The sequence below is a fragment of the Catharus ustulatus genome, chromosome 21, assembly GCF_009819885.2.
Source record: "Catharus ustulatus isolate bCatUst1 chromosome 21, bCatUst1.pri.v2, whole genome shotgun sequence".
Taxonomy (NCBI): Eukaryota; Metazoa; Chordata; class Aves; order Passeriformes; family Turdidae; genus Catharus; species Catharus ustulatus.
This window is the reverse complement of record NC_046241.1, coordinates 9,196,715-9,222,593: the sequence shown is the minus strand read 5'-3', so window position 1 is coordinate 9,222,593 and position 25,879 is coordinate 9,196,715. Positions and strand designations below refer to the sequence as shown.

General features: G+C 53.2%; 2 protein-coding genes and 1 long non-coding RNA gene across 3 annotated transcripts; 2 read left to right on the top strand and 1 right to left on the bottom strand.

Annotated features, from left to right (window-relative positions):
* Positions 1–158: 158 nt before the first annotated feature.
* TRAF1 (TNF receptor associated factor 1) lies at positions 159–13,113 on the top strand. Its single transcript, XM_033077894.1, has 11 exons — positions 159–260; positions 1,566–1,786; positions 2,386–2,470; positions 5,196–5,294; positions 6,156–6,317; positions 8,923–8,994; positions 9,563–9,628; positions 9,832–10,263; positions 10,720–10,897; positions 11,438–11,586; positions 12,627–13,113. Exons 2-11 carry the CDS (start codon positions 1,578–1,580, stop codon positions 12,840–12,842), a joined length of 1,668 nt encoding a protein of 555 aa, XP_032933785.1. The 5' UTR covers positions 159–260; positions 1,566–1,577; the 3' UTR covers positions 12,843–13,113.
* Positions 13,114–14,181: 1,068 nt separating this feature from the next.
* On the bottom strand, positions 14,182–16,700 carry LOC117005845. Its single transcript, XR_004419885.1, has 2 exons — positions 15,192–16,700; positions 14,182–14,498 (listed from the first exon to the last, which is right to left on the bottom strand). It is a non-coding gene; the product is annotated as an uncharacterized LOC117005845 (long non-coding RNA).
* A 1,742-nt stretch (positions 16,701–18,442) lies between these two features.
* On the top strand, positions 18,443–25,824 carry PHF19 (PHD finger protein 19). The gene is made up of 15 exons (XM_033077585.1): positions 18,443–18,460; positions 19,537–19,731; positions 19,983–20,064; positions 20,154–20,249; positions 20,341–20,441; positions 20,521–20,669; positions 20,914–21,009; positions 21,477–21,545; positions 21,962–22,082; positions 22,449–22,516; positions 22,599–22,769; positions 22,845–22,929; positions 23,235–23,320; positions 23,430–23,525; positions 23,811–25,824. The coding sequence occupies exons 2-15, from the start codon at positions 19,546–19,548 to the stop codon at positions 24,145–24,147; spliced, it is 1,743 nt and encodes a 580-aa protein (XP_032933476.1). The 5' UTR covers positions 18,443–18,460; positions 19,537–19,545; the 3' UTR covers positions 24,148–25,824.
* The last annotated feature ends 55 nt before the right edge of the window (positions 25,825–25,879 follow it).

The following is a 25,879-nucleotide window of genomic DNA, read 5'->3' as shown; positions in this document are numbered from 1 at the left end:
CCAGCCACCAGATTCTGCATTTCAGCTGCCCCCGGGGGAATTTGCTCCGCGGGGCTTTTCCTCGGCCGATTCCCCGGTCCCGCGGGCCGGGACAGCGCCGGTGACCCGAGCAGGGGAAGCCCCGCTCCCTCCAGCCCCGGGGCGCGGCTCGGGCTCCCCGCTCCTCCCGGCCGGAGCGAGGCAGCATCGCCCAAATCCAGCGGAGCCGCCCGGCCGCGGCTGCGGTACCCGCGGGGAGCGCTCGGGGCCGGCGGGCGCAGGTACGGCACAGGCGGGGATGCAGGGAGGGATGCAGGGATGGATGGATGCGGAGAGGGATGGAGGGAGGGATGGAGGGAATGGAGGGATGGAGGAGAGCGGGCCCCGCTGCCGAGAACCGCCCGCGGCCCCCGGGCACACCGGGCCGGTCCCCGAACCGGGAGAGCAGCGGGGCTGGCCGGGGCTCCGGGCCGCTCTGTGCCCCCGAGCCGGGGTGGGCAGAGGGACCCCCGAGCCCGCAGCGCTCCGAGCCGGGGCTGGGGGAGCCGGGGGCTGCCCCGACACCCACCCGCGACACCTCCGGTCCGTGACATCGGTGTCACCGCGTTTGGCTCAGGCTCTGGCAGGTTGGGCAGCCCCCGCGGAGCTCCCGCTCGGATGCCTGCGGAGGCCACGGGAATTGGCCAAGGCAGGCCGTGGAAAAGGCTGCTGGTGCCTGCTGGTCCCTGCTGGTCCCTGCTGGTCCCCAGGGTGTGCCCTGCCCACCTCCCGGCTGTCACACCCCCAGCCCGGCCTGCCCACGGCACTCTGGAGTCATTTATTTTCAGTTCTCTTAGTCAGCGTGACTGTTGGTAATACTGAGACAGGTTATGGTATGTCTGTGCTGTTATGGGAAAAAAAAAAAAAAAGGGCTTTATGAAGGGATTATTGTAATCAAACTGCGCCAGTTCCTTGGGTAAAAACCTTCCTTGGACTTTCCAAGAGACACCAGAATCGGTTTTGGCTGCATTTCCATAAATATCCCCCTGCACAGCTCCTGTTTATCAAACCAAACAGATCGTGCACACCTTGGCACTTGCGGCTCCAGGTGTGCCTGCTCAGAGCACGGCACTGAGGGCTTGTGGACCTGGGCTTTCCTTTGCCATTTCACCACGAGTTTTATGATTTCGGGAAAGTCACTGTCAGCACACCAGCTGCTCGGTTTCTGTGTCTGTGAGGTGAAATCACGAGTTTTGGCCGCTGAGAATTGAATGTGGTTGGGGATTTACTCTGCAGAAACAACCCTGGGTGATGAGGACTGATGGGACTGGAGCTCATCTCCCTACGAGCTAAAAACTCTGAAAGAAAACCCCAACGCCCCCTTTTTAGGACACTGTCTATTTTCGTGGTGTGTTTGAGGGAAATTTGAAAGGTGTGCAGTAATTTCCTGCTGGTGGGTGCCAGGCCAAACCCCGGTGTGACATTTGGTCACGGCTGTCACTGCAGCCCCAGCCAAACCCAGCGCTGTTCATTTGGGGCTGCTCCTCTCTCATCCTAGCGAGTGTGTGCTGTGCTTGAGCACCTGGATTTTGTCTTCCCTCGGACAGTGCCCACTTCAGATGGCTGAGAACACCCCCAGGAGCCTGCAGGACACCCCCAGCTCTTCCCCCGATGAAAACGAGTTTCCCTTCGGATACCCCACCAACATCTGCGAGGATGTGCCTGGGCAGAAGTTCCTGTGCAGCAACTGCAACAACATCCTGAAGAAAGCGCTGCAGACGCTGTGTGGGCACAGGTACTGCTCTGCCTGCCTCACCTGGATCGTCAGGTACGTGCTGGGCTGTGCTGGGGGCACTGCCGGGACCCCCAGGGCTGGGCTGGGCTGGGCTGGGCTGGGCTGGGCTGCAAGGATTCCCCTGCTGGGCTGCAGGATGCTCCTGCCTCCTCCTCGCTCTGTGACAAAATCATTCTGATTTAATTCTGATTGAGTCCAAGGCTGATTTTCAGCCCTTTGATAAGGGATGTTACAGGGGATTAGTAGATATAATGACATGTATATATATATATGGGTAAAATGGGCGTTTTCTGTGTTTTAAAAGACTTTAGTTTTCATGTTCCCTTTCCTACCTGGAGTTTTTGAATCATTCATGGCATTTCCATCTTCATTCCCATTTATGGTTCAGGCTGCCCTTATTTTACAGAAATGCAGATAAGATTAATGGACATAGTCCTGGTCTTGAAGAACAGAAGAGCGAAACTTCTTTGACACCAATGTGTTCAAGAATTGGCCTTTAGTGAACAAGGACTATGGATTCTGAGTGGAAATCACAATTTTCATTATTTTATTTATGTCTGTGCTTGTACAAAGACCTCCTAAACTGCAGTGCACCAATGGATTGTTATTTAATTCTTCTTTCTTTTCACCAGAAACAATAAAAATGCGATTTGCCAGAAATGCAAAGAGGAAGATCCCAACAGTTTAGGTGAGGAAAGCCTCTTGGCAGAAGAAAGGGTAAGTTGTAGTTCACAGATCATTAATTTATCATTAACCATTCTCTGCAGTCATCACTGGATTGGAGCTCAGAAGGGAATGATATAAAATGCAATAGCAGCTGATAGTTACACATTTTAACTTAGGCCTTAATAACTTGGATTTCCCAGAGTTTTTGATTTTTGAAAGTGTAATGGCAGCCTCAGGACTTTCCAAATCCAGGTTCTGCAATGTAAAATCCCAAACTCTACCATATGATTAACTTTTTATTGTCTCAAAGAAACTGGTGCTTTCCTACTTGTAATAATATGTCTTAACTGTTGTTTATTATCCTCAGGAAGTATTTTAATGGATTTTCCAACCTCATGGTTTCTTGTACCCTTCAAACATGAAGCTGAACATAATAATTGATACAAACTATGCCCTGGCAAATGTTTCATCTGTAATTTAATGGTGCAGATCTCTCCTTGTGTGATTTTCCAGCCAAATTGCTCTGCTGTTCTATATCCCAAATACAAACTGGGCCATAAGGCCCAGGCCCAGCCTCTCTTTTTCCCTCCTCTCTGATTGCATGCAAGGATATCAAAAGACACATAATTTATCTAAATTTTTTAGGGGGAAATGGAAACAAATATGTAACCAACAGTGGCATCAAAGCCAAAATTTAGGAAGCAGCAAAATAATGGATCTACTGCTGATGCTGATCTTGGTAATGCCCCAGAAAAAAAAATAAAAATCCCCAGTTCTGCAATTAATTTCCCAAGAACAGATTTCCTGCACAAATAGGTGCAGCTGAACCCTTCAGAGCTTCTTGTGTTTTGGTTGTTTGGGATTTCTGTGCTGTCAGTTTGGGATCTCTGTGCTGTCAGCTTGGGATTTCTGCTGTCAGTTTGGGATCTCTGTGCTATCAGTTTGGGATCTCTCTGCTGTGGGATTGGGATCTCTCTGATGTCAGTTTGGGATCTCTGCTGTGGAACTGGGATTTCTGTGCTGTCAGTTTGGGATCTCTGTGCTGTCAGTTTGGGATTTCTGTGCTGTCAGTTTGGGATCTCTGCTGTCAGTTTGGGATCTCTGCTGTCAGTTTGGGATATCTGTGCTGTCAGTTTGGGATCTCTGTGCTGTCAGTTTGGGATTTCTGTGCTGTCAGTTTGGGATTTCTGTGCTGTCAGTTTGGGATCTCTGTGCTGTCAGTTTGGGATTTCCCTGCTGTCAGTTTGGGATCTCTGCTGTCAGTTTGGGATCTCTGTGTTGTCAGTTTGGGATTTCTGTGCTGTCAGTTTGGGATCTCTGTGCTGTCAGTTTGGGATCTCTGTGCTGTCAGTTTGGGATCTCTGCTGTCAGTTTGGGATTTCTGTGCTGTCAGTTTGGGATCTCTGTGCTGTCAGTTTGGGATTTCTCTGCTGTGGGATTGGGATCTCTGTGCTGTCAGTTTGGGATCTCTGTGCTGTCAGTTTGGGATCTCTGCTGTCAGTTTGGGATCTCTCTGCTGTCAGTTTGGGATCTCTGTGCTGTCAGTTTGGGATCTCTGTGCTGTCAGTTTGGGATCTCTGTGCTGTCAGTTTGGGATCTCTCTGCTGTCAGTTTGGGATCTCTGTGCTGTCAGTTTGGGATCTCTGCTGTCAGTTTGGGATCTCTGTGCTGTCAGTTTGGGATCTCTGCTGTCAGTTTGGGATCTCTGTGCTGTCAGTTTGGGATCTCTGTGCTGTGGGATTGGGATCTCTGTGCTGTCAGTTTGGGATCTCTGTGCTGTCAGTTTGGGATCTCTCTGATGCCAGTTTGGGATCTCTCTGCTCTGGGATTGTCCCCAGAGTGCAGGGGACTCCTGCAGGCTGGGCTGGGTGGTTGTGGGCAGACCCCACCCCTGCTGGGTGTCCTGCTGAAGGGAGAGGATCCTGTGGAGATCATTCCCAACAAATGCTGGGTGGATTTTCAGGAGTTTGGAAATGTGGGCATTGTTTGTAAATACTTTCCTGTTTGTAAAGTGTTCCCCTCCCAGTCCTTGCTCTGTGTTATTCCATGTGAAATCTGCATTTCTCTGCACTGTACTTACCTCCAGACTACCCAAAAATACTTTTAATTGTGCAAAAATACCTTTAATTTTGACAGGGCTTCTTCTTGTGCCTATTTCAGTGCAAGATGCAAGATTAAAGTGTGCAGTATTTCATAATTACATAACAATTGTACAATTCCTCACGTTTAAACAACACAAAAATCCACGTAGTGCAAAGAACAAACCTCTCTCCCATCTGGTTCCTATTTTTTATTTTTTTTTTTAGCACACAGTGTCTGCTAAATGGAAACAGCCCAGGTCTGAGCAGTGCTCTCAGAGCAGGCTCTCAAGCCCTGTGTGCAGCACGTTTAGGAGGTGTTAATGACCCCGATAATGAAATGAATTCATTAAGGGACCCCTCAGTCAGGGTCCTGTCAGCGCGTTCCCTGCATGTGAAATATTTCAGGCTCCTGTGAAAAGAAAAGTAAAATAAGAGCTGGAGTTGGCTGGGCTTATTTTCAGTCAATTAATGTAGTGTCGAGTAGATTATTTTTGTGTGCTAAGAATTAAATGATTTAATAATTATTTGGGCTTCTACTACACTAAGATTAACTTAGGTCACAGAATCTTATGCAATGTAAATTTAAAAAAAAAAATTAAAGATTTGTCAAGGTGTGGATTTCTACCTATTCCTATTCCAAGGATGCATCCAAAAGTACTTTCTCACCAATGTTTTTTTCCTTGTTTTCTTCCCAGGCTTTTGGTGATGCTGCCATTAATAAAGAGATTTCTGAACTCAGAGTGCACTGTGTGACCCTTGGGTGCAGCTGGTCTGGCATCATGAAAGATTTTGAAGTAAGTATAAAGAGAGTTTATCCAGGTTAACATGGCATGGGGACAGAGAGGCAATGACACCAGGATATCATAGACACAAATTAATGGGATTAATTAGAATCAGTGTCAGTATTGGGATTTATACCAACATTTCTGTGCCATTAATCTATGGAAGGTTCCCTGTCCATGGTGGGGGTTTGGGCTGGATGATCTTTAAGGTCCCTTCCAACCCAAATCATTGAGTGGTTCTGTGATTAACTTTAGTAGGGCTTGGGCCAAATCCAGAACATCCTGAATGAAACTCAAGTTTCACAAATTTACATCTCCTTGATATTTTTTCCAGTGGTTTCCTTATTGTTTAAATGCAAGGCTGCTACAGGCAGAGTATTTCAGCGTCCAGGACACAGTTCAGGCAGGAAAATTTATAGGAGAAATGATTCCCTCCTGTGGCAGTGTATTGATTGTATTCATCATTCTTTTCAGGCTGATCTGAAATGCCTCCATTAAAATATTTAAATGAGCAAGATTTGTGAATCTGCCATGCAAATCTGAGTGATGAATACAAGGGAGAAAGGGACCAGGATTATGCTGTGTTTAAACAAAAGCTCTAAGGGACTGTTCAAGGAAGACCTTGTGTTTGAATTTACCAGATGTGGTTTGGTTTTGGTTTTGAGATTTTTTTTTCAATTAATAATGAACCAAAAAAAACCCCAGTAAAGTTGGTGAATTTTTCACCAGTAATCTCAGTAACTTTGTGCAGTGGGACTTTACCCAAGCTTAGCAGAAATGCAGAGCAGAGCCCTGGGCTGCCAGAACAGAGACTATTTATAGATAAATGTGAATCAGCACTTCACATGCTGCTCTGTGATTTTTTACTTCCAGGAACATCAGAGTTTATGTGAATATGCTTTGATCCCCTGTCACACTGGCTGTGGGCACGTGGTGATGAGAAGGAAGCTGGCAGATCACCTGGAAAATGGATGTGTCAATAATGTGACAGTGTGTCAGCAGTGCCACTGCAGCCTGGCCAGCTCTGAGCACCAGGTGAGAACATTTCCCTCTCAAATAAAGATTTAGATTGATGGTTTCAATAATCTGTGATGCTTTTTTCCCATCCTGATTTTGTTGCACTCGGGGAATGTTTAATTTTCCTGAGTTTGATCCTTTTCCCAAGTGTTGGAGGGAAAGAAGGATGTGATAATCTTGAAATTTTATTCAAGTTTATTCAAACTAAAACTACCCCCAGATGTGTGGGGCAGGATTCTGTCAGATATTTCTGTTAGGTCTGATCAGGTAAAAATCTCCAAATTAGCAGGAAGATCTCACTCTGAGTCTGCCACAAATATCTCAGTGCCCATTCAGACATATTTGCTTATAATTTTTTATGGTATTTGCTCAAAAAACAATTAATATTGTTCCCTCCAAATGATTTCAAGGGAATAATTGCCAGCCTTGCAGTTGGACAGATGTTAAAAACCCTCATGACAGGAGGGCTGTGAATATTCCGGGGGTGTAAATGGTTCTGTGTGCCCAAAGTGTCACAAATTGAGAGATTGATAAGGGATTTTTAAGGGATTAATAAGGGGTTGATAAGGGATTTATAAGGGATTGACAAAGGATTGACAAGAGATTGATAAGGGATTGATAAGGGATCGATAAGGGATTGATAAGGGATTGATAAGGGATTGATAAGGGATTTATAAGGGATTGATAAGGGATTTATAGGGGATTGATAAGGGATTGATAAAGGATTGATAAAGGATTGATAAGGGATTAATTAGGGATTTATAAGGTATTTATAGGGAATTGATAAGGGATTGATTAGGGATTGATAAGGGATTGATAAGGGATTGATAAGGGATTGACAAGGGATTGATAAGGGATTTATGGGATTGATTAGGGATTGATAAGAGATTGATACGGGATTGATAAGGGATTGATAAGGGATTGATAAGGCATTGATAAGGGATTTATAAGGCATTGATAAGTGATTGATAAGGGATTGATTAGGGATTGATAAGGGGTTTATAAGGGATTGATAGGAGATTTATAAGGGATTTATAAGGGCTTGATAAGGGATTGATAAGGGATTTTAAAAAGATTGATAAAGGATTGATAAGGGATTGATAAAGGATTGATAAGGGATTTATAAGGGATTGATAAGGGACTGACAAGGGATTGATAAGGGATTTATAAGGGATTGATAAGGGATTGACAAGGGATTGACAAGGGATTTATTAGGGATTGATAAGGGATTGATAAGGGATTGACAAGGGATTGACAAGGGATTGATAAGGAATTTATAGGGAATTGATAAGGGATTTATAGGGGATTTATAGGGGATTCCTGGGGTGAGAATCAGGTGTTCTGCTGCAATCTGCTGCCAGGGCAGGTTTTGCTCGTGCTCTCCATCCTTTCCCGACGTGCAGAGAGCAGAGCCTGGAGCCAGGCACATTTCCCGGTGCCAAACCCAGCGCTTCCCAAACTGTGAGCACCAGAAGGTGGCAACACTGAATCCCTGCCAGCCTTCCGTGGGTGCAGGATGGGGCTGGAGGGGGAAACCTGAGCTCCGTGTGTTCCCCAGCAGCTCCTCTGACACCAGAGCTGTTTTCCTCCCACTCGCTCCTCTCAGCCACCACCTCACTTCGTATTTTGGTTGGGAAACCTTGGCAACAGAGCAGGGGGGTTGGTTTTGAGGTGTGGCTTTTTTCTCTGCCTCCTTTAGTATGTGTAGAATTCTGGTTACATGATCTGCTTTAGTAAATTCGCAGTTCAGAATTTGGATTATTCGTGTCCACAACCCTCTGGGGGGAAATAGTAAATTTTGGGTGCTTCTCTTGCTCTCTTCGTCTTATTAATGCAGTTTTAGGCCTTGTGATTTTTTTTGTATTTCTCTATTTTTAAATAAACTTCTCTCCTCTGAAGGAGAGTGTCTTTCCCCCTGAAGGAATTGGTGATCTGAAGGAGTAAAAGAGCAGAAATGAGTAAGATCACTGGCAAGATAAAGAGTGTTAAAAAATGAGTTAGAGAGTGAGAAAACCCCGTGGCTGCATTTCTGAGAAGCGAAAGGGAAACCTCAGAACTGCTGTGCAAAGGAGTTTGTGGAGATTAAAGCCACCCCCTCTGGAGGGAAAGCTGAAATGTTAAACACAGATATTGCAGAGCCCATGGCTGGGGATCACTTCACCCTTCCTGGGGGCAGAAGTGACACTCACTGTGAGTGCTGATGCACTTTGTGTTAGCACACAATGATGGAGAATTTGGATTCCAGCCTCCAAAATGTTCAGAACAGGATGCAAGGAGGGTCTGCAAAGTGTGTGGAGTCAATGCAAGCAAAGTTTATATTTGGATTATATTTGAATTGGAATTTATATTGGAGTTTCCTGTGCTGTGACCTGTTTATGTTCATATATTTATATATATCTATATATATTTGAATTTCCTGTTCTGCTGGTCATTGTTGCTTCCTGTTCTGTAACCCCAGCTTGTCACTGCTTGTAGGTGAGTGCACATTTTTGTGTGTGCACAGCTTTGGTTTGAACCTGGCAGCACCTGCACGCTGCCAATCTTGTATCCAGTATCCCAGGGTGACCTTTAATTCAACAATTAAATGAGGTACTGAACTTTTTCCTTCTTGTTTTAATGACAGGAGCGTTCCTGTGAAGGGAATTTATGCAAGGAACAAAAACCTGTGCAAACAGAAACAGCATCAAAGGAAAAGGTGGGTGAGAGATGAGTGAGTGCAATGCACTTTATTTCAATTAATACAATTATCACTTGTTCATTTGGATAAAATGAACACCTGAGAACATTTTCAGATCCAGCAGTTGTCTCTGGCTGCCCTTTACATGCCAGCAAATCCCTGCTGACTGCTTCTCTTCCCTGCTCCCACAATTAACTTCATTAAATTATCTCCTCAATTCATCTTGTAAAATGGGCAGCGATTTGTTTCCTCTCATACCTTGAGTGATGACCAGGAGTACAGAAATGCATTTACAGCATCTTCTCTAGGAGAAATTGTTACCAGGTGATCCCTGTGGTTCATTGAGTTATGTTCTGTCTCTATGGGCTGTGTGATTTGGACACACACTTGCTCTCAACCACACTCTGAATTGATTTACCATCAATTTGCAAAGCTGGTTGGGCACTGGAAGCTGTGGAGTTACCTTGACTTGAATTGATCTGATTTGTAGCTGCTGGGTTTGTGGCTTAGGTGTTTGTAGGGAAATAAAGGAATTCCCTTCAATTGGTTTTGATTATTTCCTCTGCATTATTTTTATTTTCGACAGAGCCACTCCACATCCTCAGCCAGCAAGGATGGGTGTTGTTTTTCTGAAGTTGGCTGTGAATTCAGGGTGAGTGAAACAGGTCCCTTCAGGAATGTCCCACCCTGCTTTGGACATTCCCTTCAGGGAAGTGTCCCAAAACAGAACCAGCCCTGCTGATGGAGCTGCACCTTGCAGCTCTCCCAACTCCCAGGGGGCTGAGGGATGGCTGGGTTTGTCCCCTGGCATTGTGGTGGACATGGGGGGATTTCTGACAGCCTTGTCTCTTCCAGGGAAGCAAAGAGAAGATAAAAGAGCACGAAAAATCCGCGGTGGGGGCTCACATGCTGCTCCTGCTGCAGCACATGAGGCAGCTGCAGGGAACCTTGTGCTCTGCTGCCAGAGCTGCACAGGGCTTCCCTCAGCCAGGGCTGAGCCTGAAGAGTGCAGGAAAAAGCATCTCTGAGCTGAAGGTGCCAGCAGGGCTGGAGTTCAGCAGGGACCCTGAAGTGGATTGTCTCCCTGCATCTGTCCCTGAGGATGAGTCTGTGCTCAGGCAGCTCGTCAGGGAGAAGGTGATTTCTGAGCTGGAAAATAAACTGCACGTGTTTGAGAACATCGTGGCAGTGCTCAATAAGGAGGTGGAGAGCTCCAATTTGGAAATCCTGGCCTTCAGGAGGCAGAGTGAGCTGGACCAGAACATAATACGGGGCCTTGAACTGAAGGTGAGAAATGTCAGCCAGGATTGGCTGGGTGCTTGTTCTACAGACAGCAAATAGTGACACACTCAGGGAGAGCTGGGGGTCACAACAGGGGTTTGAGCTGTGAAGGGCTCAGTTCTGGACACATATTCAGGATCCCTTTATTGTTTTATACACATCCAAACGTGGATCTCTAATATTTGTTCTCTAAATCCACGTTTAGGTAGTGAGATATTCCTGAGAGTTCTGAGTTTGCCATGATCAGAGCAAGCAGGAGAGCTGTTCAGCTGCCTGATCCTCTCACAGCAGCATTTTGCCTGGAGGCCCAAACAAATCTCTGTGTGTGTTTTGACATATTGCTGTCACTTAGGAAGGAATCAAAGCAGAACTTTGAGAACATGAGGGCTCCAGAAGGATTCAGCCACCCCTGCAGCACAGCCTGGAGCAGGGGGGTGGCTGAGGGCTGGTTTTATTTCCTAGATTGCAGAGTTGCATCGCTGCCTGACACAGAAGGATGCAGGTCTGAGCAGCCTGCACAAGAGCCTGCTGTTCTCTGAGCAAGCCTCCTACGATGGGATCTTCCTCTGGAAAATCACAGAGGTGGGCAGGAAGCTGCAGGACTCTGTGACTGGCAGGACAGTCAGTTTGTACTCCCCAGGTAAAGCACGAGATGGAGATGTTGTGTTCACAAACCCCAATCCCTCAGAACCCCCCATTTCTCACAACTCTGCTCCTTTCTGCTTGTGCCAGCAGAAGGATCTTTAACCAGCTCCTCAAACAGGGTGCTGTTTATGCAGAGATCTATGACCCAGGGCACTGGGATGTGCTTTTGCAGAGGGCTGTGCTCTGTTCTGGGCTCTCATCCTGCACTCTGATCCCCCCCAGCCCTCAGCTCGGTGCTGCTGGCCCCGCCTGGCTCTGCCTGCAGCTCTTTGCCATGTGGGAACTAATTGGATTGGGTAAAATACACTTGTGTGGCTAATAACAGGTAATTTTCACCAAGGTTTGAGGCACTAAGAGCATTCCAACCATTGTGTTTTCATTGCCTGTGATCCCCAGGGGTGCTGATTTGTCTGCTCTCCTTTGAGTGAGAGCAAACCACACCACACATTACCCTTCCCCATAAGCCAGAACACACATTATACATTCCCCCCTCCAAAAAAACCCAGCTTTACTAATGAAGAGTTCTGATTTTCAGCTTTCTACACTGCAAAATATGGCTACAAGGTGTGTCTGAGGGTGTACCTGAACGGGGATGGGGCAGGGAAAGGAACCCACATGTCCCTGTTCTTCGTGGTGATGAAAGGAGATTACGACGCTCTGCTGCCCTGGCCTTTCAGGCACAAGGTAGGAAGGGAAACCTTCCCACAGCTCATCCCAGCCAAAAGTCAGCACTAGAAGGTTCTTTCTCACTCATTTTTGTGGAAGCTGAGTGCTTTCCCACATCCCTTTCCAAAGGTGAGGAGCTCTCCTGCAGTGCTGGGTAAGGGTTTGTGTCTGAGCTGAGTCCCTGGCAGGGAGAGCTGCTCCTGCTGATATCCCAAACTTTGCCAGGCAGGATTTTCAGACACCAGAACGTGATGTTTGGAATATTCCAGCCTGTGCCCACCTGGGCTAAAGGCAGAGACACATCTCCTGGCTCTTGCTAAACATAGGTAATAACAGTTTAGGAGGGAATTGTGATTTGCTGCCTGAAGGGTGAGGTGAGAATTCCACTTACAGATGTCTGAGGTGATCCTGGTCTGATTTTTCTCCCTCAGTGTGATCTGATAATGGCAACAATGGTTAAAAGCAGTGAAACCATGGCAGGGCCTGATCCCCGCTCTGACACTTGTCTTTGTGGGGTAGTAATTCTGTATAAACAGTTTTACTGCCAGTTAACAGCCAAAAAAATAGAAATCAAAGTTCCCAATCCTCACTGAATTAAGATTATTACAGATAATTCATATTTCAAGCTATAGAACAGTGAGTTAATAAAAGGGGTAATGATGTGGGCAGATTCTATTCTGATATTTAGGTTGTGTCTTTTACATATTTGTGCACAGGCAGCTGAGCTGTTTTTTCTGACTCCAAACCACAATAACAGAATAAATGTAATGACTGTAACCAAACCCAGTTGCCAGGAGAGACAGAGAAAAAAACCTTTGGACTGTGCAATTCTCTACCAAGGAATAATTCTTTATTTGATTTAATTTAATTTTGTTTTATGGGTAGCAAACTTTTAAAAACTTCATCTGGGAACTCCCATGAACTGACCTTGCAGGTTGGAAACGTTGGTTACAGTTTGGGTTTAATTATCATTTATCCAGCTGCTTTTACAGCACTTCTGTCCCTGCTTGGTTTGTGTTTCACTCAGTAACTCCTCCTTGCCACACCCTGTTTTTCAGGTGACGTTTATGTTGCTTGACCAAAACAACAGGGAGCACATCATCGATGCCTTTCGCCCAGACCTGGCTTCTGCTTCGTTCCAGAGGCCAGTGAATGACATGAACGTGGCCAGTGGCTGCCCCATGTTCCTGCCCCTGGCCAAGCTGCAGTCCCCCAAACACGCCTATGTCAAGGAGGACACGCTTTTCCTCAAATGCATCGTGGAGACAAATTAGCAAATCCTCAAATGTGCCTGGGGATGTCACCTGTGAACGGCAGTGGGTGATGAGACAAACCCCATCGGTCTGAGACTGTGAATTGTGTGCACACAAAATCCCCAGAGCCTGAGGCTGCACCCCTGGGCCCAGAGCCCTGAGCTGGGGATGCCAGCTGGGATTGTCACCAGAGCAGCCAATTCTCGTGGTTCAGGTGTCACCCAGTGTCACCCTCACTGCTGGAGAAGGGGCTGCTCCTCCTCAGTGCCCGAGTGTGGCTCTGCCAGGCAGGGGCTGGGGCTGAATTCCCTCCCCAGGGAGGGACAGGGACAGGGATGGGACAGGGACAGGGATGGGACTGGGACAGACAGGGACAGGGACAGCTCTGCGGGTGCTGCTCAGGCTGAACTGTGCCATCCCCAGCCAGGGCAGCTCCTGTGGGGTGAGCTCTGTCCCACTGCTGTGCCTGGCAGCCCCGGGGGGATTTTTGGCTGCTCCCCAGCAGGAGCAGGGGCAGATTGAGCAGGGGCAGATTGAGCAGGAGCAGATTGAGCAGGAGCAGATTCCTTCCCCCGAGGCTGGCTCTGGTGTCTCTGTGCTTGCCCATGCCAGCACTGGTGGCTGCAGTCCCTTACCCTGGGGATTGATTTCTTGCTGTTTATTCCAGACCTCTCTTTATGTGCTCTGGAAGGAGATGTTGTGTTGCGGACAGGGACCAGGTTACACTGTGCCTTGGGGGAATTGCCTCTAGGATTTCCATTGGGATTCTGGGAGGGCCAGAGTTCTGCTCCAGGCAGGTCAAGGCCCCCTCAGAGCTCTGCTTTAGTGTCCAGTCACTCCCTAGACCTTCAAGGCACTTCAAGGACCTTCAACTCATTAGAAATTATTGATTTTAATTTTTTTTTTTCTTAATGTGCTCTGATGTTTAAGTTTTCTTGCATGCTAAAATACAAATGACTGCTGGAAATTGTTTTATTCTTTCTGGGTTTTCCAATAGAGGGAAGGAATTAATAATTTTTTTAAATATAAGCAAGACAAGCCTGGGACTGTCTGGATGTGTGCAAAATCTCTCACTTCTGTCTTGGCAGCAGCCTTTAAAATAATTAGTCGTGATAAAGCATCACATTTCAAAAACACCCACCCCATAAACAAACATTTATCAAAGCTTGTTTGGGAATGAACTGGATATTCAGTGTGTCTTTTCCTCTATTCCATCTTTCAAATGTTCTTTCAGGGACAGAAGGTGATTTTTCCAGCAATGTGCCAGCCCCTGTCACCACACTGGAGTAATTTATCTGGATATATGATGCTTTTCCTGTCTGTATCACTTTGACAAGCTCTGTATTTATTACAACCATGCTCATTTTCTTATGATTTTATTTATTTCCTAAATAAAGCTCACTAACTTAAGCAAGGTTTGGTGTTATTTTCGCTGTCAGAAAGGGAACTGAGCAGTTTGGAGATGTGATGATGAGGATTTGTTATAGAAACAGCTGAGTTGTGCTGCTCTTTTCTTCCTTGATTTTTTCTTTCCTTCTTTCTGGGGAAGGAAGATCCTTTTGGAGCCGTGCTCAGGAGCTGCAGAAATGCCCAGAACATCTCTGGGTACTTCCCCCAAACCTGCCCAGCTGGGAGAGCACTTCCAGGCTCTTCAACAGAGCCACAGAGAGAGCTCAGCTAAAAAAAAAATAATAAAAAAAGAGACGGATATGGATGAAATCCATGCTAAACAAACAGACACGAAACCCAATGCCCCGCGCTCCCTTCCCGAGGCACAGCCCCAATCCCGGCTGGAGCTGCTCTGATCCCCTCCGCAGCCACCCCTCGGACCCCGGCTCTGCTCCGAGGGCATTTCCATCCCCGGGAAGGGCTCCAGGAGCTCGGGGTGTCCCTGCCAGCCCCGGCCGGAGCTGGAGGAATCCACGGAGCCGCTTTCCAGGCGTGGGGCTCCGCTCCCAGCCCGGCTCTGCCTGGAACGGGCTCCTGATTTTCATCTCCTGCTTCCCATCTCGGCTGGGAAGGGATGACACCCAAAGGAGCTGGAATCGGGGCGGTATCGAGAGCTCTCTGATCCAGCAAATCATTTCTGTGTGATTTTTTATTTTTTTCTTTTTGTCTAGATGAAACCAACGGATGCAGAAAAATCACGGAGAATTCGAGGGAATTCAATCAGCAGCGTTTGCTCCGTGTTTAATGGCCAGGTTGGCAAAGACTCAAACTGCTCCTACAGCTGCGATGGGCTGAAATAATCCCGGACAAGGTTTGGAGGGAAAATCGTATTTTTTAATGGACTAATAAAGCTGAAAAAAAATAAAACAGGCAAATTTTTGGCTTATAAGCCGCTGTTCAGGACAGGGAAAGAACTCAAACCTTGCACGTGGTGGTGTTGGTCAGCCGGGGGCTTCAGTGAAGAGATGATCGGGAAGAGAAGAGGGAAGAGAAGGGGAATGAGGAACTTTTGGGAGCCGCATCTCTCGTCAGGGCTGTGTCCGATTGATCCGGCTGAGGGGGCAGCGCTGGGAGCTCCGGGCCAGCCCGAGCCGAGCTCCACGCCAGGCCTGGAGTCCGTGTTTGGCTTTCCATTCAATATTCCTCGCCTTCGGTCTCCAAGGCTACACGCCAACATCCAACCCCTCCTCCCACTCCTGTTTTCAAAGAAAGAAAAACACTGTGAAAAGAGGCTGCAGCGATTTCTGGGCAGTTTTCAAAGCAGCAGAGGAGCTGCTCCCCCTGCACGCTCCGCAGCTCTGCTCCATCCTGGGGCGAGCAGCAAAGAACCGCCCCGGCCGGCCAGTGCGGGCTGTGGGGCAGCAATTAAAAGTTTTTAAGGAAAAAAATAGGGAGTTTAGAGTAGTTAACTACGCGGGGTTTCATTGAAATCCTTCTGCAAAAGTTGGTTTTGTTTGGGAATTCCACAGCGGGGAAGGAGCCTGGGGGGGTGTGGGGTTGCTGCCCTCAGCTTTGCATCATTTTGGGGCTCCCGTTCCTTTCTCTTCCCTTCCTTACAGAATAATCTGCTTTTAAGGGCCGGGAGCTCCTGCCCTGTCCCAGCACAGAGAGCCTCGGGTGCCAAAGATGTGCCCAGCTGCTGTCACAGCACCGGCCAGGGGCCACCGCCCCACAGAGCCAGAGATGGGACAGAGGGGATGGAGAGGTGGGTGTGCAGGGGAGGAAGAGGAGGATGAAGAGAGGGAAAAGGAGAAGGAGGAAGGAAGATGAGGAAGAGGAGAAGGGCAGCACCCAGCAGCTCCCTGCAGTGCGATCTGTCGCCGGGCTCGCTGGATGCTGTGACAGAAGCACCTGCAAAGAAACCAGAGTTAAATCTGGTTTATGTTGCTGTAATCATGCTGCTTCATTCTGGTTAGAAAATACAGGATACATCTCAAATTCAGCTTTTTTTTTCACTTTTGTTTGAGACTTTTGTCCCAGCGCAATGTTGCCGTGCTCTCTGTGGGTGCGGAAGGGTTTCAGTCAGGTTCTCCCTGCGTACACCCCCGGTGAACTCGATCCAGCGCTTGATTTCCGTGTCACACCATCCGCATTCCTGCGGCGAGCAAGCGGCGCGCTGCAAACATCAGCTCTGGGGCCGGAGGAGGGTGCAGCTCCCGGCCCCTCGGGGACAGGAACGCGGTCCGGGACTGCGGCACCCCCGGGGTTTGGGGCACAGGCAGCAGCCCCGAGCACGGAGCGAGGAGCGGGGCTCTCCGAGGGGGGCAGGGGTTATTTGTATTTTAGTCCTGAGGTGACTCACACTTATCCCGGCGTGACTCACGGCGAGATGGGGCCCGGCGCTGGGTGGGGATGTGGGACAGCGTGGCACGGCGTGGCACGGCATGGCACGGCATGGCACACACATGGCACACATCACAGATGGCACACAGGGCACACGTGGCACTCATGGCACACATCACAGATGGCACACAGGGCACGGCATGGCACACACATGGCACACATCACAGGTGGCACATACAGCACACTTATCACACTTGTCACACATGGCACACATGGCACACACGGCACAGAGAGCACACACATGTCACACTTGTCACAGATGGCACACAGAGCACACACATGGCACACATGGCACGGCACACACGGCACACACACGGCACACAGAGCACACTTATCACACTTGTCACACTTGTCACACTTGTCACACATGGCACACATGGCGCAGAGAACACACACTTGTCACACGTGGCACACACACGGCACACAGGGCACAGAGAGCACACACATGGCACACTTGTCACACTTGTCACAGATGGCACACAGAGCACACACATGGCATGGCACACACGGCACACACACGGCACACAGGGCACACTGGTCACACTTGTCACACACGGCACACAGGGCACAGCGTGGCACACATGGCACACGTCACAGATGACACACAGGGCACACAGGACACACGAATCCCCTTTCCCGTCCCCTCCGCAGGTGCAGCATCACAAGGAGCGCTCTGACACCAGTATTTTATGGGGAACTTTGATTTAATCAATGATTCCCAATGATGCAATAAATGATTCCCAAGTGCCGGGTGTTGAAGGGAGGCTCAGCCCGTGCCGCTCACCCCCAGTGCCCGGGAGCTGCTCACTCGCAGCTCAGGTTTAGTTGCACGTGTGTTCTGAGCCTGGTGCTGCAGGAGCTCATCCATCACGGGCAGGAAAACCGTGCGGACTCTGCTCACGCTTGGCCCAGACCCGGCTCTGGGAATCAGCTCCCTATGGCCCGAGCAGCCTGGAAAACATTGCTTTTTCAGGATGCCTTTCCAACAAACAGCAAATCCTACACATTTCTTCTTGGCACAGACAGAAGCGTTTTTACAGCGATTGATTTTCTCTGTGAGATTCAGAGAAAGGCTGAAAGGCTGCTCCCGCTTCCAGGAATCCCGGCGAGCACAGGTCGTTCCGTGCCGGGACAACGCTGAGCAGGCACTGCCCGCATCCCACCCCTCCCGCATCCCACCCGGGGCACCGGGGGAGCCTTTCCTGGCTGCAGCCACGGCTCGGGGGGACAGGCGGGGACGTCCCGCGTGTGGCAGAGGGTGACGCTGCCTCTCCACGGGCGGTGGGTGCGTGGCCGACCCTGGGTGCCCCGTCCTGGCCCTGGGGATGCCGTCTGCGCTCTCCGGAGCACCGGGCAGGGCCGAGCCGGGATGTGCCGGGCCGGGATGTGCCGAGCCGGGATGTGCAGAACCGGGATGTGCCGAGCCGGGATGTGCCCTGCCAGTCCGGTCCACTCGGTTCTTATCGATGCCAGCCCGTGCCCGTCGGTCGCTGCCGGTGGGTCGGTGCCAGTCCGGTCGCTGCCGCTCCGTGTCACACCCGTGGGTCGATGCCAGTCCGGTCCGGTTCGGTCCGCGCGGTTCGCTCGGTGCCGCTGGCTGCCGTGCCGTGCCGTGCCGTGCCGGTCCGGCCCGTGCGGTGCCGGTGGGTGCCGCGGGGATGCGCTGCGCTGCGGTGGGACCGGAGCCGTGGGAGGCGGCGGGGGCGGCCCCGCTAATTGCATAACCGGGACGTCAATGCCGGCGGGAGCGCGGGGGAAGCGCGGGAAGATGGCGCCCCGCGCCCGGCCCCCGCCGCGCCCCGCAGCCCCCCGGGCCCGCGCCCCGAGCGCCCGCTGAGCGCTCCGCGGTAAGGGCGGCCCCGGCCCCGCGCTCCGGGCACCGCGGGCGGGACGGGCGGGCGGGCGGACGGACAGACGGACAGACAGACAGACAGACAGACGGCGCCGCGGCCGCCTTTGAATGAGCCAATGGCGGCGGGGCCGCGGCCGCCGCTCGGGGCTGCCCGCGGCCACCCCGGCAGGTGCCACCGGGGCCGGGGGACCCGAGCGGACGCTCCGGTCCCGCTGCCCGGCACGGGAGCGGCGTGGGCGCTCCCACACGTGTGCGGGGGGCCGGGGCAGAGCGCGGAGCTGCGGGAGCGGCGGGGGGAGCTGCGGGAGGCGCGGGGCGTGCGGGACCCCGGGGCGCGGAGCCGAGCGCTCGGACGCGCTCCCACGCGGGACCGGCGGTGCCGCTGCCCGGACGGGTCGCGGCTCGTGAGCTCCGGGCTCTGCCGTGGGTGCGATCGCTGTGCCTGTCCCGGGGCTCTCGGGGAGCGGGATGGCAGGGGCCGGGCAGAGGGGGCGATCCGCGGCGCCGCGACACGCGTGGTGCCATGAGGGGACACGTGTGGCCGTGACGGGAGCGCCAAGGGGAGGAAAGTCCCTTCCAAAGCGTTTCCTTCGGGATCGCAGCTCTGCTCTGCGTGGTTTCTTTGCCTCCTGCACCCCAAACCTCGTGGCGGTGACATTTGGCCGCCCGGGTTCGCTCGCCGTGGGTGGTGCTGGCACATCCCTGCTCCTGCAGCAGTCCCGGTGCTTTGGGAGCCCACAAAACTGCGCGGAAATTGTGATTTTAAAATCAGAGTAAATTTAAAACTTTTATTCTTTGTGTGCCCCTTCCCAAAACCGAACCGTGGGGACTTGTGGCGTGTCCCAGTGCAGAGGGAGTCTCTCGGGGGTTAATTCCCTCTCGTTCACCAGCAGCAGAGGTTTTGGCTGCTCCCTGGATTTCGTGGAAAGGAACTTTCGGCTCAGTTCTGCGGTGTCCTGAGCCCCTGCTGGTGGGGCTGAGCCACCTCCAGCCTCGATCCTCCCAGGCAAAACGCTCCGGGATGCTGGGGCCGGCTGTGCCGGGAGGTGACAGCGTGTGTGTCCCCTGCAGGCTGCGCTGATGGAGAGCTCGGAGCTGCAGCCGCAGATCCGCGATGTGTACGCGGCACCGGGCCGTGCCCAGCACGCCGCGGGATCGGCGCGGAGGGGCAGCGGCTGCCGGGAGCTGATGGTCCGGCTGAGCGAGGGGCAGTACGTGCTGTGCCGCTGGACAGACGGGCTCTACTACCTCGGCAAGATCAAGAGGGTAACGCGGGCAGCCCCGGGGAGCGGGGGAACCCAAATGGGCTCAGTGCCAGCCCAGCCGGGGCCGTTCCCTGGCTCGGGGGGTGCTGGCCTGGCTGCGATGTGTCTTTCGACAGCAGGGCATTTTGGGCTGATCCTGCCCCGGGGTGTCACGCCCGCAGCCCCGAGAGACAGGATCAGGTCCCAAGGGAAACAGGGAAGTGCTGGAATGGGAGCTGACCCTCCACCGTTCTTCCCGCTCTGTTCCGGCAGGTGAGCGGCTCCAAGCAGAGCTGCCTCGTCACCTTTGAGGATAACTCCAAGTACTGGGTCCTCTGGAAGGACATCCAGCATGGTAAGTGTTGTCCCAGCCTCCCTTTCCCGTGCTCTGGAACCTTCCCCAGCAGCACGGGGACGTGGCTGTGCCACCTCTGTCACCCACAGCCGGTGTCCCGGGAGAGGAGCCCAAGTGCAGCATCTGCCTGGGGAAGAAGTCGGGCCCCAGGAACGAAATCCTCATCTGCGGGAAGTGCGGGCTGGGTGAGTGTGGCCGTCGCACCCCGGTCCCCGCCGTGCCCACCCCGGGCTGTGGTGGGGCCGCCCCGCGGGGCTGACCCCGAGCCCTCCCCAGGTTATCACCAGCAGTGCCACATCCCGGTGGCGAGCGGCGGCGAGGGCCCGCTGGGGACGCCGTGGTTCTGCCGCCGCTGCATTTTCGCTCTGGCCGTGCGGGTGAGTGGGGCTGCCCCGGGTTCCGGGCAGGACAAGTGCCCGGGGGGCTGTGCTGACCCCGTCCCCGCGTGTCCCACAGAAAGGGGGTGCCCTGAAGAAAGGAGCCATCGCCAGGACGCTGCAAGCCGTGAAGATGGTGCTGTCCTACAACCCCGAGCTGCTGGAGTGGGACTCCCCACACCGCACCAACCAGCAGCAGTGCTACTGCTACTGCGGGGGCCCCGGAGAGTAAGGCCCTGCCCGGGTGTCAGGATGGGTTTGTGGGGAAAAGAAAGATGGGATCAGGGCGGGGATGTTGATCCCGGCACTGCCCAGGGGCAGCGGCTTTGCTCCCCACGTCTGGGTCTGTGCTTGCAGCAGAAACACCAGCTAGGGACAGATTTCTCTCCCTGCCTGGGGATCTGTGTCTGAGGGGGGACTGGGGCAGTGGCTGCCACACGCTGCCCTCACTGTCACCTCTGTCCCCGCCCAGGTGGTACCTGAAGATGCTGCAGTGCTACCGCTGCCGGCAGTGGTTCCACGAAGCCTGTACCCAGTGCCTCAGCGACCCCATGATGTTTGGGGACAGGTATGACCCTGTGATGTTTGGGGACAGGTATGACCCTGTGATGTTTGGGGACAGGTATGACCCCGTGATGTTTGGGGACAGGTATGACCCTGTGATGTTTGGGGACAGGTATGACCCCATGATGTTTGGGGACAGGTATGACCCCATGATGTTTGGAGACAGGTATGACCCTGTGATGTTTGGGGACAGGTATGACCCCGTGATGTTTGGGGACAGGTATGACCCCATGATGTTTGGGGACAGGTATGACCCCTCTGGGCTTTGCTGAGATGCCTACCCAGGGGGGCTCATCCCAGCTGTGTGTCCCTGATCCATCTGACACTCCCATGGATCATGGCCCTGTCCCACACAGCCCCACTCCTCCTGGCCTTGCTGTCACTGCTGGCACTGTCCCAGCTGGCCCATCCCTGGCCCTGCATGGCTGTAGGATGATCCTCACTCCCAGCATTTCCCCTGATGTTTTCCAGGTTCTATGTGTTTTTCTGCTCTGTGTGCAACCAGGGACCAGAATACATCAAGCGCCTGCCCTTGAGATGGTAAGAAACAGAATGTGAAATTTGGAATGTGCCCAGGTGGCTCTGGGACACCATCCCTGGAAGTGTTCAAGACCTGGCTGGATGGGGCTTGGAGCAACCTGGTCTAGTGGAAGGTGCTCCTGCCCATGGCAGGGTGCAGGACTGGATGAGTTTTAAGTTCCCTTTCAACACAAGGCATTCTAGGATTGTGTGTTTGGGTTTTCCCCCAGCTGCAGGCAGTGTCCCACCTCTCCCCAAAGCTCCAGGGATGCTGTCCTGGCTGTGCCATCAGCTGGGATCCAGCTCTGGGCTGGGCTGCTCCCCCTGTGAAGGGTGGGAAGGGTCCAGTGTGGGTTTGGGAGCTGTGGTGGCACTGCCAGAGCAGGGCATGGCGGTGGCACCATCCTGCCAGGGCTGCTGACCCCTCTTTGCTGCAGGGTGGACATCGTTCATCTGGCCCTCTACAACCTGGGTGTGCAGAGTAAGAAGAAGTACTTTGACTTCGAGGAGATCTTGGCCTTCGTGAACCACCACTGGGACCCTCTGCAGCTCGGGAAGGTACAAACACACCCCGGGCTGGGGCTGGAGAGTGAGGAATGTAACCCCAGCCTGTGCAGCACTCAGCATGGAGCTCAATCCCCTTCCTCTGCTGGGATTTCCCTTGTTGGAGGGTCACACCCGACACCTTTCCCAGCGGGAGCTAGAGCTGGGAGAAGCGCTCACACCGAGGCGTGTTGGAAACCTGTCCTGGGGCAGGACAGGGCTGCTCCCCGAGGGAGAGCGGGGTGGTTCTGCCAGCCCTTGGCTCCCTCCCTCCCTCCCCGGCTTGGGCAGGGCCCGAGAGCCGGAGTTCGGGTTCCCCCGTCTGTTTGGATTTTGTATAACCACAGCGGGCACTGAGCCCTGCCTGCCCCTGTCCCGCAGCTCACGGGCACCCCCATCTCAGAGCGCGGCCCCCACCTCCTCAACGCCCTCAACAGCTACAAGAGCAGGTGAGTCCCGGCCTCGGGGAGGGATGCAGGATGCTCCCTCTCCAGCCTGGCTGAGCGCTGTCCCCTGCCCTCCGCCTCCCAGGTTTCTGTGTGGGAAGGAGATAAAAAAGAAGAAATGCATCTTCCGCCTGCGGATCCGCGTCCCCCCGAACCCCCCCAGCAAGGTGCTGCCGGAGAAAACCCCCGGCGAGGGCGAGAGCAGCTCCTGGGAGCTGAAGAAGGGGGGGAAAAGCAAATATGCCCATAAGGACAGGTGAGTGGCCCCGCTGCCCCGGACGTTCCCGCAGCAGCCCCCGCTGTCCGTGCCCCTCTCATGCCCTGTTTGCAGCCTCCTGCCGCGGCAGCTCCAGCAGCAGAAACGGCGAGCGCGGCGCAAGAGGGCCAAGTTCCTGCTGGAGGATGCCATTCCCAGCGTGAGTCCTTCACCCCTCCTCTCTGCTGCCAGCCTGCGGTTTGGCAGCCGCGGGGCAGAGCCCAACCCTGGGGCACAGCTCAGCCCCGGGTCACTGTCCAGCCCTGGGGCACAGCCCAGCCCCGGGTCACTGTCCAGCCCAGCCCTGGGGCTGCCCGCACGTTTCCCCCACTCCCGCGGGCAGGGAGAGCTCCTGGGGAGCTCTGGGGAGTGTTGAGTGCCCAGCCCAGGGCAGAGGGTGCTGTGGTGGGGTGTGGGCAGCACCCCTGTGCCAGGCAGTGAGGAGTGAGCTTGTTCTTGTGACAGAGCGACTTCACCTCGGCCTGGAGCACCAACCACCACCTGGCCAGCATCTTCGACTTCACGCTGGATGAGATCCAGAGCCTGAAGAGGTCTGTGCAGCTGGAGCAGGGCTGTGGGAGGGCCAGGGGTGCTGCTTGTGCCAGGCTGGGGGTGATGCTGCATCCCAGCCTGTCCCATCCCACCCTATCCCGTCCACAGTGCCAGCTCAGGACAGACTTTCCTATCGGATGTGGACTCCACAGATGCCACCAGCACCTCAGGCTCGGCCACCACGAGCCTCTCCTACGAGTCCAGGTGAGGACTGTGCCCCTTGCCCCCTTCTGGAGGGGTCCTGGTGGCATGGCCAGGGGGGCGAGGGCCTGTGTCTCCCCTCTTCATGTCCCACCCTGGGGAGCTTTTCCTCCCTGTGTCCCAAAACGGGCTGGGGGTCCCGGAGCGGCTCTTGCTGCATGTGCAGGATCGGAGCCGCCGATTCTTTGGCTCCCCCAAATTCCCGAGGTGCTCCCTGCAGAAGCCAGCACGAAGTGGGGGGCACCTTTGGGTGCTGCCCTCACTCCTGCCCCGTGCCCTCCCCGGCAGCCGCAGGACCGTGGGCAGCCGCAAGCGCAAACTGGCGGTGCCAGCCTACGCCTCGGGGGCCAAGAGGAGAGGGGGCGAGCTGGCCCGGGCCACCCCCGAGGGCAGCGAGGCAGCGGCCGGCCCCGACCGCCCCGACGACGGCATCGACAGCCACACCTTCGAGAGCATCAGCGAGGACGATTCCTCGCTGTCCCACCTCAAGTCCTCCATCAGCAGCTACTTCGGGGCCGCGGGCCGGCTGGTGTGCGGGGAGAAGTACCAGGTGCTGGCACGGCGGGTGACGCTGGAGGGGAAGGTGCAGTACCTGGTGGAGTGGGAAGGCACCACCCCCTACTGAGCCCCGCCAGCCCCGGAGCCTCTCCCGGAGCCAAAGCAGAGGAGAGGGAAGCTGGGGAAGCCCGTGGGGCAGAGGAGAGGTGCTGGTGCCTCCCCCCGGCAGTCCCGGCGGGTGGAGGCAGCGCCCAGGCCGGCAGCGCTGCCCAGGAGTGAAACCTGAAGCCCTGACACTCTGGTTTTTTAATGTTAACAGTTTTTAATTCCTTGGCTGTGTTTATGCAGTGATGGAGCCTGGGGGTGCTCAGAGCAATGAGCACCTTCCAGGAGGGTTCCCCTGGCACAGCTGGAGCAGCTGCTTGGGGGGAACCCCACACCCTGCTCCCAGCCCGGCTCATCCCGGTGTCCCAGCCTGGCTGAGCAGCCTCGAGGGGCTCCTGCTGCCAAAACACCAACCCCTCCTCATCCCTGGGCTCGTCCCTGTGCCCACGGCAGCTCTTGGGGTTTCCCACCTCATCCCGAAGAAGAAGATCCTGAATCAATCAATTAAAGGAATGTGGTTTGTTTTATATGAGATGAAAATGCTCCCAAAGGAGCCCACACGTGGCTGTTGCAGCTATGGGACAGATGTGCTCTCACCCCACAACCTGGACTGTGTGTGGTGCTGCACCAGCTTCATTTCCCTGTTCTGACAATCATGATCTTGGAAGAGATCGTCCAAAAAATCCTCCTTTGCCTTAAAACCACCATGGGCACTTCACAGACTGGAGCCCAAGGCCTTTGTTTCTACAGGAATCTTCATCCCAAATGTGCCAAACCAGCAGACAAACCAAAAAAGGCTGAAGAGGGCAGTGGGGGCAGGGGGAAGGGGCTGTACCAGGGTCCCTGTGGCCACCCCTGTGACCTCGTGGCTGTGCCTCTCTCGTGGTGATGTTTGTGAGCACTGGGCTTGACTTGTCTGCAGGAGAGGAGGAGCAGCCCCCTCCTTTAACAAAGCAATACTGCCAGCTTGGGCAGGAGCAGAGCAGTTTTTAAAAAAGATTCCAATATCAGATAGAGGTGTTAGATTTTTTTCTTTTAGAGAGAGAGATATATATTTTAAATGTCCTCCTCATCTCTCTCCCATCCCACTGTGGCTGTCCCATGGGATGGGTGGGCCATGCTGGGCTGTGGGGTCCTGTCCAGCAGCAGACCCTGTCCTGCCCTACCTGTGCTTGTGGGATCTCATCTGCAGCAGAGTGTCCCTGTCCTTTTGGGAGAGGAGCTGCCAGGTCCCCCCATCCCTGGCAGAGAGGGATCCAGCAGCTGCAGAACTCCCTGTCCTGCCTTAGCTTTGTCCTTGAGGGATCTCTTCAAATATTTCCCTTTCTCAGTGCCTATGGAGCCCTTCCAAGGGGCTGCCAAGAGCTGTGCCAGGGCTGGGCAGGGCAGTGCCTGTGGGCTGTGCCAATGCACATCACACTTGTGGAAGCACCCACAGGATGTGGCCCTGGCTCCTCTCTGCTCCCTCTCTGTCCCCTCTCCTCCTCTCCTGGCTTCTTGCAGAGAATTGAATGTGGAGCCTCTAAAAGTATTTTTGTTGCAGAGTATATTTTGCATTCGCTGTAATAGAGATTATAACAACTCTGTGCACCTTCTGATTTCTGAGTTCAGGTTGCTGCTTGTAAGCAACTCTTGTTATACCCAAGTTGTAATTAATATGTCTGATGTACAATTAAAAAGTGGGGTTTTTTCAAAGTCACTGTTTTTCTGTGGTGTGAGGATTATTGAGCTGGGATGCCCAGTGCCCACCTCGG